This window comes from Vulpes vulpes, chromosome 10 (assembly GCF_048418805.1).
Source record: "Vulpes vulpes isolate BD-2025 chromosome 10, VulVul3, whole genome shotgun sequence".
NCBI classification, from domain to species: domain Eukaryota; kingdom Metazoa; phylum Chordata; class Mammalia; order Carnivora; family Canidae; genus Vulpes; species Vulpes vulpes.
The window spans coordinates 40,654,393-40,668,658 of NC_132789.1; the positions used below are offsets into that span (position 1 = coordinate 40,654,393).

General features: G+C 37.2%; 1 protein-coding gene across 1 annotated transcript in view; it reads right to left on the bottom strand.

Annotated features, from left to right (window-relative positions):
• RLF (RLF zinc finger) overlaps window positions 1–14,266 on the bottom strand; it is a 91,389-nt gene that overhangs the window by 14,012 nt on the left and 63,111 nt on the right. The window contains exon 6 of the mRNA XM_025983691.2: window positions 6,700–6,836. Coding sequence (XP_025839476.2) covers window positions 6,700–6,836 — 137 coding nt within the window. The remainder of the gene's footprint in view (window positions 1–6,699; window positions 6,837–14,266) is intronic.

The window sequence follows — 14,266 nt, forward strand, 5'->3', positions numbered from 1 at the left end:
GCCCACTATTTTCAACACAGGAAATTTCTAGCACAACAAAAGAATCTATCCTACCTATTTGAAAAGAATTCCTGAGTTTCATTTTCCTTAAATTCACTGTTTTACATTATAGTTATTCTAATTTCAATATCCAAATAGCAAAACAAGTAAGCAAACACCTATGAAAACAACAAAAGGGTAAAAAAAAAAAAAGTTTCCAAATCTGAAAATTGTAGATCCTGTTTCTCTATGAATTGCCTGTAAGTAGCTCACTTTTAACAAAGTGTGATGTGACTTAATATTTTCTTTCGTCTACTCATTATAGCTCCTCAGGAGGCCAACAAGAGGGAAATCCCTCTTAATCCCTTCCTGTTGCAGGGGAGCAGCATTAATCCCAGAGCCACTAATATCCTTGGAAGGGCTATAATGTGGCTGAGTGAACAAAGAAAGAAAAAAAAGTTATAGGTCATTCTAAAAGGGAAGCGTTATCAGGAATATTAAAAGAACTGTCTAACTATAGTTTTAAAATTACTTTGTAATCAAGAAAAATCTCAAACAACCTAAACTTATACCTAAAGGAGCTAGAAAAAGAAAAACAGAGCCCAAAGCCAGAAGACAGAAGAAAATAAAAACGATTAGAGAAGAAATAAATGAAATAGAAACTAAAGAAAACAGATCAACGAAACCAGGAGCTGGTTCTTTAAAAAGATAACAAAACTGATAAACCTTTAGCCAGACTAAGAAAAAAAAAAGTGCAAATAAATAAATCCGAATTTAAAGAGGAGAAATAACTGACATCACAGATATACAAAGGATTATAAAAGAGTATTATGAAAAATTATATGTCAGTAAATTTGACAACCTGGAAGAAATGGATAAATTCCTAGAAACATATAACCTTCTAAAACTGAATCAGGAAGAAATAGAGAGTTTGAATAGACCAACATTAGTTGGTAGCAGTGAAACTGAATCAGTAATCAAAAAAGTCCCAAAAGTCCAAGACCAGATGATTTAACAAGTGAATTCTGACAAACATTTAGAGAATAGTTAATATCTATTCTCAAACTATTCCAAAACATAGAAGAGGATGGAAAGATTACAAATCCACTGTACAAGGCCCCAATACCAATCACCCAATACCAAAACCAGGTAAAGACACTACACAAGGGGATCCCTGGGTGGCGCAGTGGTTTGGCGCCTGCCTTTGGCCCAGGGCGCGATCCTGGAGACCCGGGATCGAGTCCCACAGCGGGCTCCTGGTGCATGGAGCCTGCTTCTCCCTCTGCCTGTGTCTCTGCCTCTCTCTCTCTGTGTGACTATCATAAATAATTAAAAAAAGTATTTAAAAAAAAAGACACTACACAAAAGGGAAAATTTAAGACAGTATCTCTTATGAACACAGATGCAAACATCCTCAATAAAATATTAGCAAGCCAAATCTAACAATATATTAAAAAAATTACTCATCATGATCAAGTGGTATTTATTCCAGGGATGCAGTCACAAATCGATCAACGTGGTATGTCACATAAACAAGTGGAAGGATAAACCATACAATCCTCTCAAAGCAGAAGCAGAAAAAGGATGTGACAAAGTACAACATCCATTCATGATAAACATTCTCAAGGAAGTAAGTTTTGTGGGAATATACCTCAACATAATAAAGACCATATATGAAAAACCCAGAGTGAACATCATACTCGATGGTGAAAAACAACTTTTCCTCTAAGATCAGGAGCAAGACAAGGATGTCCACTCTCACCACTTTTTTTTTAAAGATAGTTTGTTTGTTTGTTTATTTGTTTGTTTGTTTATTTGTTTATTTATTTATTTATTTATTTATTTATTTATTTATGATAGACACAGAGAGGGAGAGAGGGGCAGAGACACAGGCAGAGGGAGAAGCAGGCTCCATGCCGGGAGCCTGACGCAGAACTCAATCCCGGGACTTCAGGATTGCGCCCTGGGCCAAAGGCAGGCACCAAACCGCTGAGCCACCCAGGGATCCCCCACTCTCACCACTTTTTTTTTTTTTTTTTTAACTCTCACCACTTTTATTCAACACAGTACTGGGAGTTCTAGCCACAGCAATCAGACAACAAAAGAAATAAAAGGTGTCAAATCATTAAGGAAGAAGTGAAACTTTCACTATTTACAGATGACATGATACTATATATAGAAAACCCTAAATATGCCACTAAAAAACTACTAGAACTGAGCAATGAATTCAGTAAATTCACAGGACACAAAATTAATATACAGCAATCTGTTGCATTTCTATGCATTAATAAAGCAGTGGAAGGGGGTTGCCTGGTTGGCTCAGTCAGTTAAGCGTCCAACTCTTGGTTTCAGCTCAGGTCATGATCTCGCAGTTAAGAGATCAAGCCCCACATTGGGCTCTGTGCTCAGCACGGAGTCTGCTTCAGATTCTCTCTCCCTCTCTCCCCTACTTGTGCTCTCTCTCTCAAAAAAATAAATAAAATCCTAAAAAAAAAAAATAAAGTAGTGGAAAGAAAAATTAAGAAAACAATCCCATTTAACTCATGCACCAAAAATAATAAAATAACTAGGAATAAACTTAACCAAGGAAGTGAAAGACCATTACTCTTGTTAAAATATCTACACTACCTGGGGCATGTTGGTGGCTCAGTCAATGCCTGACTCTTGATGTTGGCTCACTCAGGTCAGGATCTCAGGGTTCTGAGACTGAGCTCTGTGTTGAGCTCCATGCTTGGCGTGCAGCCTGTTTTGGATTCTCTTTGTCCTTCTCCCTCTGCACTCCCCATTCCCCTCCCACTCTCTTAAAAAAAAAAAAAAAAAAGTCCACACTACCCAAAGCAATCCACACATTCAATGCAATCCCTATCAAAATACCGACAGCATTTTTCACAGAACTAGAACAAACAATCCTAAGATTTGCATGAAACCGCAAAAGACCCCAGATATAGCTAAAGCAGTCTTGAAAAAGAACAAAGCTAGAGGTAATCAAAACTGTATAATACTGGCACAAAAACCGACACACAGATCAATTCAATGAACACAATAAAGAATCCAGAAATAATCCCATACTTTTATGGTCAATTAATCTAAGTGAAGGAGACAAGAATATATACAATCGGAAAAAGACAATCTCTTCAACAAAGGGTGTTGAGAAAACCAGACAGGACCACTTTCTTGGACCATACACAAAAATAAACTCAGAATTATATTAAAAGACCTAAATGTGAAACCTGAAACCATAAAATTCCTAGAAGCAAACAAAGGCAGTAATCTCTTTGATATCAGTCATAGAAACATTTTTCTAGATATGTCTCCTTTGGCAAGGAAAACAAAAGCAAAATTAAAACTATTCAAACTATACCAAAGTAAAAAGCTTTTGCATAGTAAAAGAAACCATCAACAAAATGAAAAGACAAGCTACCGATGGGAGAGATATTTGTAAATGATGTATCTCACAAGGGGTTAATACCCAAAAACATATAAAAAAAATTATACAATGGAATAGACACAAAAACAAACAATTCAATTTAAAAATGGGCAGAGGACACAAAAAGACATTTTTCCAAAGATATACAGATGACCAACAGACATATGAAAAGATGTTCAACATCAATAATCATTAGGGAAATGCAAATCAAAACTGCAATGAGGGGATCCTCATTGGCTCAGTTGAGCTTTGGACTCTTTTTTTTTTTTCTTCAAGATTTTATTTATTTATTGATGAGAGACACACACAGAGAGGCAGAGACACAGGCAGAGGGAGGAGAAGCAGGCTCCATGCAAGGAGCCGGATGTGGGACTCGATCCAGGGAATCCAGGATTAGGCCCTGAGCCAAAGGCAGATGCTCAACTGCTGAGCCACTCAGGCATCCGGAGCTTTGGACTCCTGATTTTGGCTCAGGTCCTGAGATGGAGCCCTCTATCAGGCAATGCACTGGGTGTGAGCCTGCTTAAGATTCTCTCTCTTTCCCCCCCTCTGCCCCTCCCCCAATTCATTCTCTCTAAAACAAACTTTCACAGATTTTATTTATTTATTTATTTGTGGGGGAGGGGGGAGAGAGAGAGAGAGAAAGAGAGAGATAATGACAGGGCAGGGACAGAGGGAGAGGAAGAAGCAGACTCCTTGCTAAGCAGAGAGCCTGACGCAGGGCTCGATCCCAGGATCCTGGGATCATGACCTGAGCGGAGGCAGATGCTTAACCAACTGAGCCAGCCAGGTGCCCCCCTTAAAAACAAAACAAAACCAGTAACAAAAAACCCCAAAAACCACAATAAGATACCACCTCACGCTTGTCAGAATGGCCAATATAAAAAAATAAAAGAAATAACCAGCATGAGCCAGGATGTAGAGAAAAAGGAAACCTCATGCACTGTTGGTAGGAATGCAGGCTGGTGCAACCACTCTGGAAAACAATATGGAGGTTCCTCAAAAAATTAAAAATAGAATTACCATATCAAAAAGATATATGCACCCCTATGTTTATTACAGCATTATTTACAAGAGCCAAGATATGGAGGCAGCCCAAGTATCAACATAATCAATAGATGAATGGATAAAAAGATACTACTACACACACACACACCCTAGTCATAAAAAGAGATTTTGCCATTTGTAACAAACATGGATGGATCTAGAGGGTACCATATTAAGTGAAATAAGTCAGGCAGAGAAAGACAAATACCATATGATTTAATTCATTTGTGGAATTTAAGAAACAAAGCAAATAAAAAAGAGAGACAAATGAAAAAACTCTTAAAAACAGGACAAACGACAAACCGGTGGTTACTAGAGGGGAGGTGGGTGGGGAGATACGTGAAATAGGTGAAGGGGATTAAAAGCACACTTATTGTGATGAGCATTGAGTAATGTACAGAAATGTTGAATCATATGTTGTACATCTGAAACAAAACAAAAAACCTACCTCTGTAATCTACACACATCCCATATGTGATTTAATACATTTCTTAGTCCTGAAAATCTAGCTATCACTAGCAGATACTTTTTCATTATAAGCAAAGAAATTAACGGTCCCAAGAAAAATTAAAATTGGGGTTTGCTTCTCAAGAAACACATCTGTTTTTCTAAAGCTAAAATCTCTAATCTATAATGTATGAAAAAAACCCTCAATTTAATGATCAAAACCCTCATTGCTACATAATTCTTTTTATTTATATCACCTATTTTTTATTTTCCTTATAAAACGCCCATAATGAGTATTACAAAATATATTTAACTCTCTATTCCACTATCTACCTTCTTATAGGAGATATAACTCTGGACTAGTGGACCCAGTGGTAGAAGGCTACAATCTGAATTCTGGTGCCTGTGCCAAGAAAACCACCACAGGAGAAGAAAAGCACTGGATTAGCAGTCCAAAACCCTGGATGTGAATCCAGTTCTATCACTTTAGCCTTAAGATCCTGGACAATCACAAAACTTCCTCTGGACCTCCACTGCCTCAACTGCACAATGACAATTATGAGAGTTGGGTGAGATGATTGATAGTACATAAATAATATTTCTATATAAAATAATAAAAAGAAATATAGTGGTATATAATGCTAATAATAATAAAATTGTACTAATACACACAGATCCTCCAAAAAGAGATTGATGAAGGTTAAAGTAAACAAAGGGCTATACTGGGTTTTAAAATGCTCATTTTCAACTTTAAACCATCCTAAGGTTCTAAAATGCTCAAGGTTCCTCTTACCAAGATCATGCAAATCCAACTTTTTCTTTGAATTAAAGCTCATCAGATATTTACCTCCTCCTTGAAACTTTTCTTAAACATACAGTGAGAGCACCTTTCTTTAATATCCATCCTATAGCATTATCCGTATTACTAATCTGATACTCATTTACAGTCTTACATTCTGGGTTTCCTGTGTACCAAGTCTGCCTCTTTGTACTAAAAAGATGCCATACAGTTAGAATGAAAGAACAGTGGGTTACACTTACTGTTTGTTTCCTTTTTTAGCAACTAAGTACTCTGCAGGCAAACAAGATATAAACTGAATTAAAACCAAATTGTGTAATTCTGCTATATAGTACCAAAGTTGCAAGAGATGCTTATTCAAATGGATATCCTTCTCTAGGGCAAAGTTGACCTAGAAACCTACATAATTAGTGGGTTTCCAAACAAGAGGGGGAAAAAACTATCAGAGGATACATTAAGTGTAAAAGAAAACGACCTAACACCAATTTGTTTCATGTTGCTATAATTTTATCTTCAAAGATATATCTTAAATTTAACAGACAATCCTCTATAGGATGATCAAGAAGAGCTCAAACTTTTTACCTTCTCTTTATTTCTGGACTCTTCTGGAAAATATCAAACCAATAATATTTTTTTTTTAAATTTTTATTTATTTATGATAGTCACACACACACACACACACAGAGAGAGAGAGAGAGAGAGAGAGAGAGAGGCAGAGACACAGGCAGAGGGAGAAGCAGGCTCCATGCACCGGGAGCCCGATGTGGGATTCGATCCCGGGTCTCCAGGATCGCGCCTTGGGCCAAAGGCAGGCGCTAAACCGCTGCGCCACCCAGGGATCCCACCAATAATATTTTTAATTAAATGGTTTAGCTTCTAAGCAAGATTTAATTCACATGTCATCAGGCTTTAAATTTGAAACAAACCAATGTTTACATAAACTCTAAATGCCATACTCTGTACTAAACAAATAAGGAGAATAAAAAGTAAATATACTTACCAAGAACAATATACACTTGCAGTTTGGAGTTGTTGGGTAAGGTAAGTCGTACAAAGAACAAATGCTGTGTTATCCTGACCCTCAGATTCCAGATTACATATGATGTCTAGTATTTCCTTGCAGTCGACCTTTGCAATCTATCAAAAATGAGAAGATGGAGTCAAAAAGAAAATGGTGACTTTCCTACATATTTTGTTATGTAATATGAAGCTTCTTTTAGCTTTTTGGGTATTTATTTATTCATTTATGCATGCATTCATGAGAGAAAGAGAGAGAGAGAGAGAGAGTGAGGCAGAGACATAGGCAGAGAAGGAGGCCTCCCACAGGGAGCCCAATGTGGGACTCAATCCTGGAACTTCAGGATCACACTCAACCGGTGAGCCACCCAGGTGTCCCTAACATTTTCTCTTTTGATAACTGATGAAGCAATTAGAAGGATTTAATTTTTTTCTATTAACTCATGGCCAAGTGTTCTGGAATATTTCATATAAGAAAATATTAAAGAGAAGAGAGTAGACACTGTAAGGAAGTCCCCCTCTAGTCCCAAGGCAGATAAAAACATTTTTGTACAGTTAAAAAAAAATTATTCATGGGCACCTGGCTGGCTCAGTCGGTACAGCATTCCAACTTGATCTCAGTGTTGTGAGTTCAAGCCCCACATTGGGTGTGGAATCTAATTTAAAAAAATTATTCATGAATACTGCCACCATATAAATGAAATAACTTCAGATTATTTTCACCTGAAGCACCATCTTTTTTTTTTTTTTTTTAAGATTTTGTTTTTAAGTAATGTCCACATTCAACATAGGGCTCAAACTCATGATTCCAAAATCAAGAGTTGCATACTCCTCCAACTGAGCCAACAGGTACTCCTATTTCTTTTTCAATTTTATTCAAGTCACTCTAGTTACAGATAGAAAAACACAAAGTTTATCCTCACTGCCAGTAAAGCTAAAGGAGGCGGGATGAAAAACTGTTAAATTCAAATACTGTAGTAACTTATCACTTTTTCATAGAGTTAAGGAAAAAAAAAATCTTTGGTATAAGTGAGTTTTCAAACAACTAAAACATTTAGATATATATCTTTTTTATTTATACTATTTATAGAAATCTTAAAACTACCTCTGGGCAAATCAAGAATTTTCTGGGGCTTAGTTATTTTACATACTAATAAAACGGCGAAAAGACCTCAAAAGATCCTTTCTCAACTGTGTTTTATCATTCCTTACCTTAATAAAGAAGATGAAGAATAATCTTTGTCATTTGTCTATGTGTTAGCATTATAAATCTTAATTATGCCAGACACTAAATGTATAAAACAATGTTAAATTTCAGGATAAATGAAGCATATGTCAGGGCAAATAAGGTATATAAGAGCTCATCTCTTCCAAAGTGCTATACAGTTCCAATAGGTGGTTTCTAAGTCTCTAATTTTAGTCAGACCCTCAGAAAGGCTTCTTTCAAAGTTTAGATCAAATACCATTTTCTCATAGAATCATTTTACTTCTAAGATCATGTCAGAATATCCATCAAATAAAAAAAAAAAAGAATATCCATCAAAAACTCTATTCCCATCAATTAAAAAACTAAAAAACAACTCCTCCAAAAGTCAACTATACTTCAATTTTGAAAAAGGACAAACCCACATACAAAAACTGTACTCTTAATTCTTCCTTTGTAACATCCATCACAATTGCTATTCAATCATTAGATGAAGAACTTACTAGGATCTGTCTTCTCTACTAGAATGTAAAATGAATGAGGTCGGGCTATGTATATACCTTGTTCAAAACTCAGCACCTAACAGTGTCTGCAACACATAAAAAAAGTAAATGCTGATAAATGGAGTAAATGAATCAAATTTAATCAGGGTAAAATGTTCGTGTTTACAAAGTGAAACGCATACAATTGTGTTTTCTAATGTTTTCAAAGACAATGCAATGAAATAATAAGCAGTGTGGTACAGTGATTAAAAGTAAATATTTTATTTTTTAAAAGATTTTATTTATTTATTCATGAGAGATGGGGGAGGGGGGAGCAAGAGAGAGAGAGAGTGAGAGAGAGGCAGAGACACAACACAGGCAGAGGGAGAAGCAGACCCCATGCAGAGGGCCCGATGTGGGACTCGATCCGCATTCTGGGATCATGCCCTGAGCAGAAGGCAGACACCCAACCACTGAGCCCAGGAGTCCCTAAAAGTAATTATTTTATTTTATTTTTTAAGTAATTATTTTAAAACCAGATTGTATATATTCTCTTCCCAGCTCTATAGCTGCTAGCTGTGTGACCCTGGATACATCACATAACTTCTCAGTAACTCAATGTATCAGTTTCCTATCTATAAAATGGAAATAGTAGAACCTCCCTCATGGAGTTATTATAAGAAGTTACTATATTTTAGTACATCATGGTGACTCTAGTTAGTAATCTGAAAGCTGTTACGAGAGTACATCATAAAAGTTCTCATGAAAAGAAAAAAAATTTGTGACCATGTATGATGACAGACATCAACTAGAATTATTTTCGTTACCATTAGACAACATATAAAAAATCAAATTTTATGTTGTACACCTGAAATAATATAATGTTAATATGTCAATTATACATCAATAAAAAATGTGGTATCTGTGCCTATTAGAGTTAAGTCTTAAAAAATAAGTTCTAACAGGGATTGGCTAATAGGGATCAAGAAGAAGAGCTATTAAAAACTGTTCTCAGGACAGCCCACGTGTCTCAGCGGTTTAGCACCACCTTTGGCCCAGGGCCTGATCCGGGGGACCTGGGGTTGAGTCCCGCATCGGGCTCCCTGTGTGAAGCCTGCTTCTCCCTCTGCCTATGTCTCTGCCCCCCTCTCTCTCTCTCTCTCTCTCTCTCTCTCTCTCCCTGTCTTTCATAAATAAATAAATAAATAAATAAATAAATAAATAAATAAATAAATAAATAAATAAAATCTTTAAAAAAGAAAAAAACTGTTTTCATGGGGACACCGGGGTGGCTCAGCAGTTGAGCATCTTCCTTTGGCTCAGGCCACGATCCTGGTGCAGGGATCGAGTCCCATATCAAGCTCCTCGCAGGGAGCCTCTTCTCCCTTTGCCTAGGTTTCTGCCTCTCTCTGTGTCCCTCATGAATAAATAAATACAATATTTAAAGAAAACTGTTTTTATGAAATATGTAAATTTTAAAAATAGGAAATAAGAAAAGTCATTCCAAAAGATCACTCTCAGATGCGAGACCACACTTGATGCAAATTTATATTTAAGGAGTACTGGGAGGTAAAGTTAAGTTGTTAGAACCTAAAACATAATTAAAATCAATTTTCAGCTAAGAGAAAAAAGACCTCATCGTATTTAATGAAGATGGAATTTTACTGATGCCCTAAACAATCATGTCCTCATTCATAGCTCAATGAATCAGAAGGGTCATCCAGAGACAAAAGCCATAGGGCATTTAAAATCTAAGTGACTGGGATCCCTGGGTGGCGCAGCAGCAGTTTAGCGCCTGCCTTTGGCCCAGGGCGCGGTCCTGGAGACCCGGGATCGAATCCCACGTCGGGCTCCCTGCATGGAGCCTGCTTCTCCCTCTGCCTGTGTCTCTGCCTCTCTCTCTCTCTGTATGACTATCATAAATAAATAAAAATAAAAAAATAAAATAAAATAAAATAAAATCTAAGTGACTAAGGGACTAAAATGAGAATTCTACAGTAAGTGAAAACAGCTGTTCCAGAGCAGCTACTATCCAGGTGTGTTCAAGCTCCTGTCTAAAACCAAGAATTATTCACGAGAGACACACAGAGACAGAAAGAGAGCGGCAGAGACACAGGCAGAGAAGCAGGCTCCACGCAGGAAGCCCGATGTGGGACTCGATCCTGGGACTCCAGGATCATGCCCTGGGCCGAAGGCAGGCGCTAAACAGCTGAGCCACCCAGGGTTCCCTGTCAACTTGCATTTCTAGAACATTTTTTATCTGTTTCAAATAACTTGAATGAGATCATTGTATTATCTCATTTTATCAGATGATAAATAGTAAGATGGACAAGGCAGGCAATATTTCTATTCACAAGTAAAAGATGAGCCTAAGAAGAGACTGTTTCTCGTCTCCAGTCAACTGTGGCTAATAATCAGAAGTAACAGTAAACTAAATGAAAACTGAATCTCACTTCATTTTATTCCTACAGGGAAGCCCTTACATTTTAAAGGGGTATAATTCAGAGGTATAGGAGCTTTCACCTTGGAACCAGTGTCAAGAAAAACGGGACAAAAGTGAAGTAAACTAGAAATAGAGATTTCAAGCCAAAATTTCCTAACCTAAAATGATGGGGGGAGGAGGAAATGATATGAAAAATCCAGATTAGTAGTTTATAAGGCATATATATATATATTATTTCCACTTATTACAAATATTCTACAGATGAACACTGCTAGTGTATTATAAACCTAAACAAACAGCCCTCCTCCCCTTGCATGCTGAGCCGATCCTCCCCATCCTTCAACATTCAGTGGAAACTTCTTTCATCATGAAGTCTTCTTTATAGATTATTCTAATGTCTAAGATCTCCTGTCTTGCTGTGAATTCACAACATCTTATCAACATTTTTTTTTAAGATTTATTTATTTATTCAGAGAAAGAGAGAGAGGCAGAGACACAGGCAGAAGGAGAAGCAGGCTCCATGCAGGGAGCCCGACGTGGGACTCGATCCCGGGTCTCCAGGATCACACCCTGGGCTGCAGGCGGTGCTAAACCACTGCGCCACCGGGGCTGCCCTCTTATCAATGTTTTTAATTGGGCTTTTATTTCACCTTGGGTCAACTTCTGAACTAGTAACTCATACTGGCCTTTTTATTACTTTCCTGTTTTGAGGTTTTAACTTATGCTCTTCAACTAGACTATGAATTCTTTGAAGACAAGAGCACAGTCTTATAAATGATATCCAAAATCCTCTGTGCAAAAAATCCACAGGAAAAAAAAAGCCACGTTAAAATTAAAATGTACGTATCTTTCAAAATCAGTGGCGGGGATACAAGCCAACCTGATTTTTGCCTTCATGGAACTCACAGTTGAGTTACAGATAATAAATGAGGAAGCAGGTAATTGCTGAGAATTACAATGTATGTTAACTGCTACAATGGGGATGTAAGGAGTATTTTAAAACTACCTTTGGGGGCACCCGGGTGGTTCAGTAAGTTAAGCATCTGCCTTTGGCTCAGGTCATGATCTCAGGGTCCTGGGATGGAGCTCTGCATCAGGCTCCCTGTTCAGTAGGGAGTCTGCTTGGCCCTCTCCCTCTGCCCCCACCCCCACCCTTGCTCATGCTCCCTCTCTCAAATAAATAAAATCCTAAAAATAAAACAAACTACCTTTGGCAAGAAAAATCTAACCCAAACCTGGGAGCTCAAAAACAACTTCCTCGATGAAGTCACAAATAAGATGAGAATTAAAGAATGAGTAGAAATAAGCTATGGGAAAGGGTAAAATGAAATAAAATTGTTCCAGGAAGGAAGAAAAACACATTGCAAGAGCCAAAGGGTAAAAATGAGTATGATATTGGAGAAATAGAAATAAATTATTTCTGTATAGCTAAAGGTAATACAGCACTAGTGTTGGAGCATCATATCTAGTGAGTTCTTAAAGAGTAGACACTTTCTGCTCTTCTGGTATCTCAGTGTCTTCTGACACTACCACAGTGAATGCTGGTAACCATGCATGCTCCTGCACCAACCTAACCTCTACCAACTTCTATCCTCAACTCTCTCCAATGTTATACATTTTCTAGCAAATTTCAAATACTAGCATCCTTTTAGTTCATGTTTAATATTACAGTTTACCTGACATTTTAGAACTCAATTATATGTCTGATCATGAAGTTTCTGAGAGGTCCGTAACATCTAAGCATGGTAACATACATACATTTTTATTATCCATTACCTTGACTGTTTTACTTCTATCTAAGTTACTATTGAGAAAACAGGATTAGCATACAGTGGGGTTTTTGTACAACCTTCCAGTTCAAGAACTCATTTGCCTCACACATACTTACTGATGCTACTAATCCAGGGGCATCCTTCAATACTTTTTCACTTTCCTTTAAGTAATGAAAAAAATCTGATCATTCTTACAAACGAAGAAACTGGGGATGCCTGGGTGGCTCAGCGGTTGAGTGTCTGCCTTTGGCTCAGGGCTTGATCCCGGAGTTCTGGGATCAAGTCCCACATTGAGCTCCCTGCATGGAGCCTGCTTCTCCCTCTGCCATGTGTCTCTGCCTCTCTGTGTGTCTCTCTTGAATAAATAAATAAAATCTTTTAAAATATAATAAAATAAAATTTATTAAAAAAAAAAAAAACGAAGAAACAGAATTCTTCAGTCTGTTACCTACTCTCCCTGATTCTAAATCCTTTAAAAGCTGATACCAATTTCATTTCATGCTTTTATCTCACTTAGTGCCTACTTTAGGATCTGTATGTGACAAGTAAGCATTCAGTTAACATTTTTAGTCAAAAAAATTATCAGTATTTTGCCCCAAACACCTGTATTTTCTTGAAACAGAGGAAAAAAGAATTATGATAAAGAAATAAAATAAGATAAAAAAATAGAAAAATCCAGGTAAATTAAAATGATATACTTTTAAAATGCTTCATTAATAAGTATGGTATACTATTGGTCCCCAACCTTTTCTAAAAAATACCTTAAGACCACACACTAAAAACCATATATGCCATAAAATACTTTTCAGTTACCATAAATTAAAATGAGATTACTAACAAGTTTCTGAGAATTTTTTTTTAAGATTTTATTTATTGACAGAGAGTGAGTGAACCTGAGAGCACAAGCAGGGGAAACTACAGGCAGAGGGAGAGGGAGAGGGAGAAGCAGGCCCCTGCTCAGCAGGGAGCCTGATGTGGGGCTCAATCTGAGGACCCCAGGATCATGACCTGAGCTGAAGGCTGATGCTTAACTGACTAAGCTATGCAGGTGCCCCGCTTCTGAGAATTTCAATCAGTATCCAGGAAATACCTGCATTAGGTACTGAAAGAATTTTTTTGTTCTTAAAAATGATTCATATCCCTGTGGCTTACATTCTATAATTAAGATGAGTCGGATAACATGCATCAAATGATTCTTTGTTTACTTTCCATCTTGCCTAGTAGAATATATGTTCCATCAGGGCAAGAATTTGTTTTTATTCACCACTGTATCTTCAGTGCCTACAATGGTCCCAGGCTTGTTAGAATAAAAGATAACCACAAGATAAATAACATAGTGGCCACAGGATAAATAAGTAAGGAGTATTTTAAAACTACCTTAAGACAAAAATAACATGGACTAGAGTAAGCAAAGGAGGCTTTAAGGAAATAGGTCTTGGGGGGGGGAGTATCAGGGTCTAGATACATTTGGGTGGGGATGGCTTAAAAAAAACGATGCTGAGTGAAATAAGTCAATCAGAGAAGGACAAACATATGTCTCATTCATTTGGGGAATATAAAAAATAGTGAAAGGGAATAAAGGGGAAAGGAGAAAGAATAAGTGGGAAATACCAGAAAGAGAGACAGAACATTAAAGACTCCTAACTCTG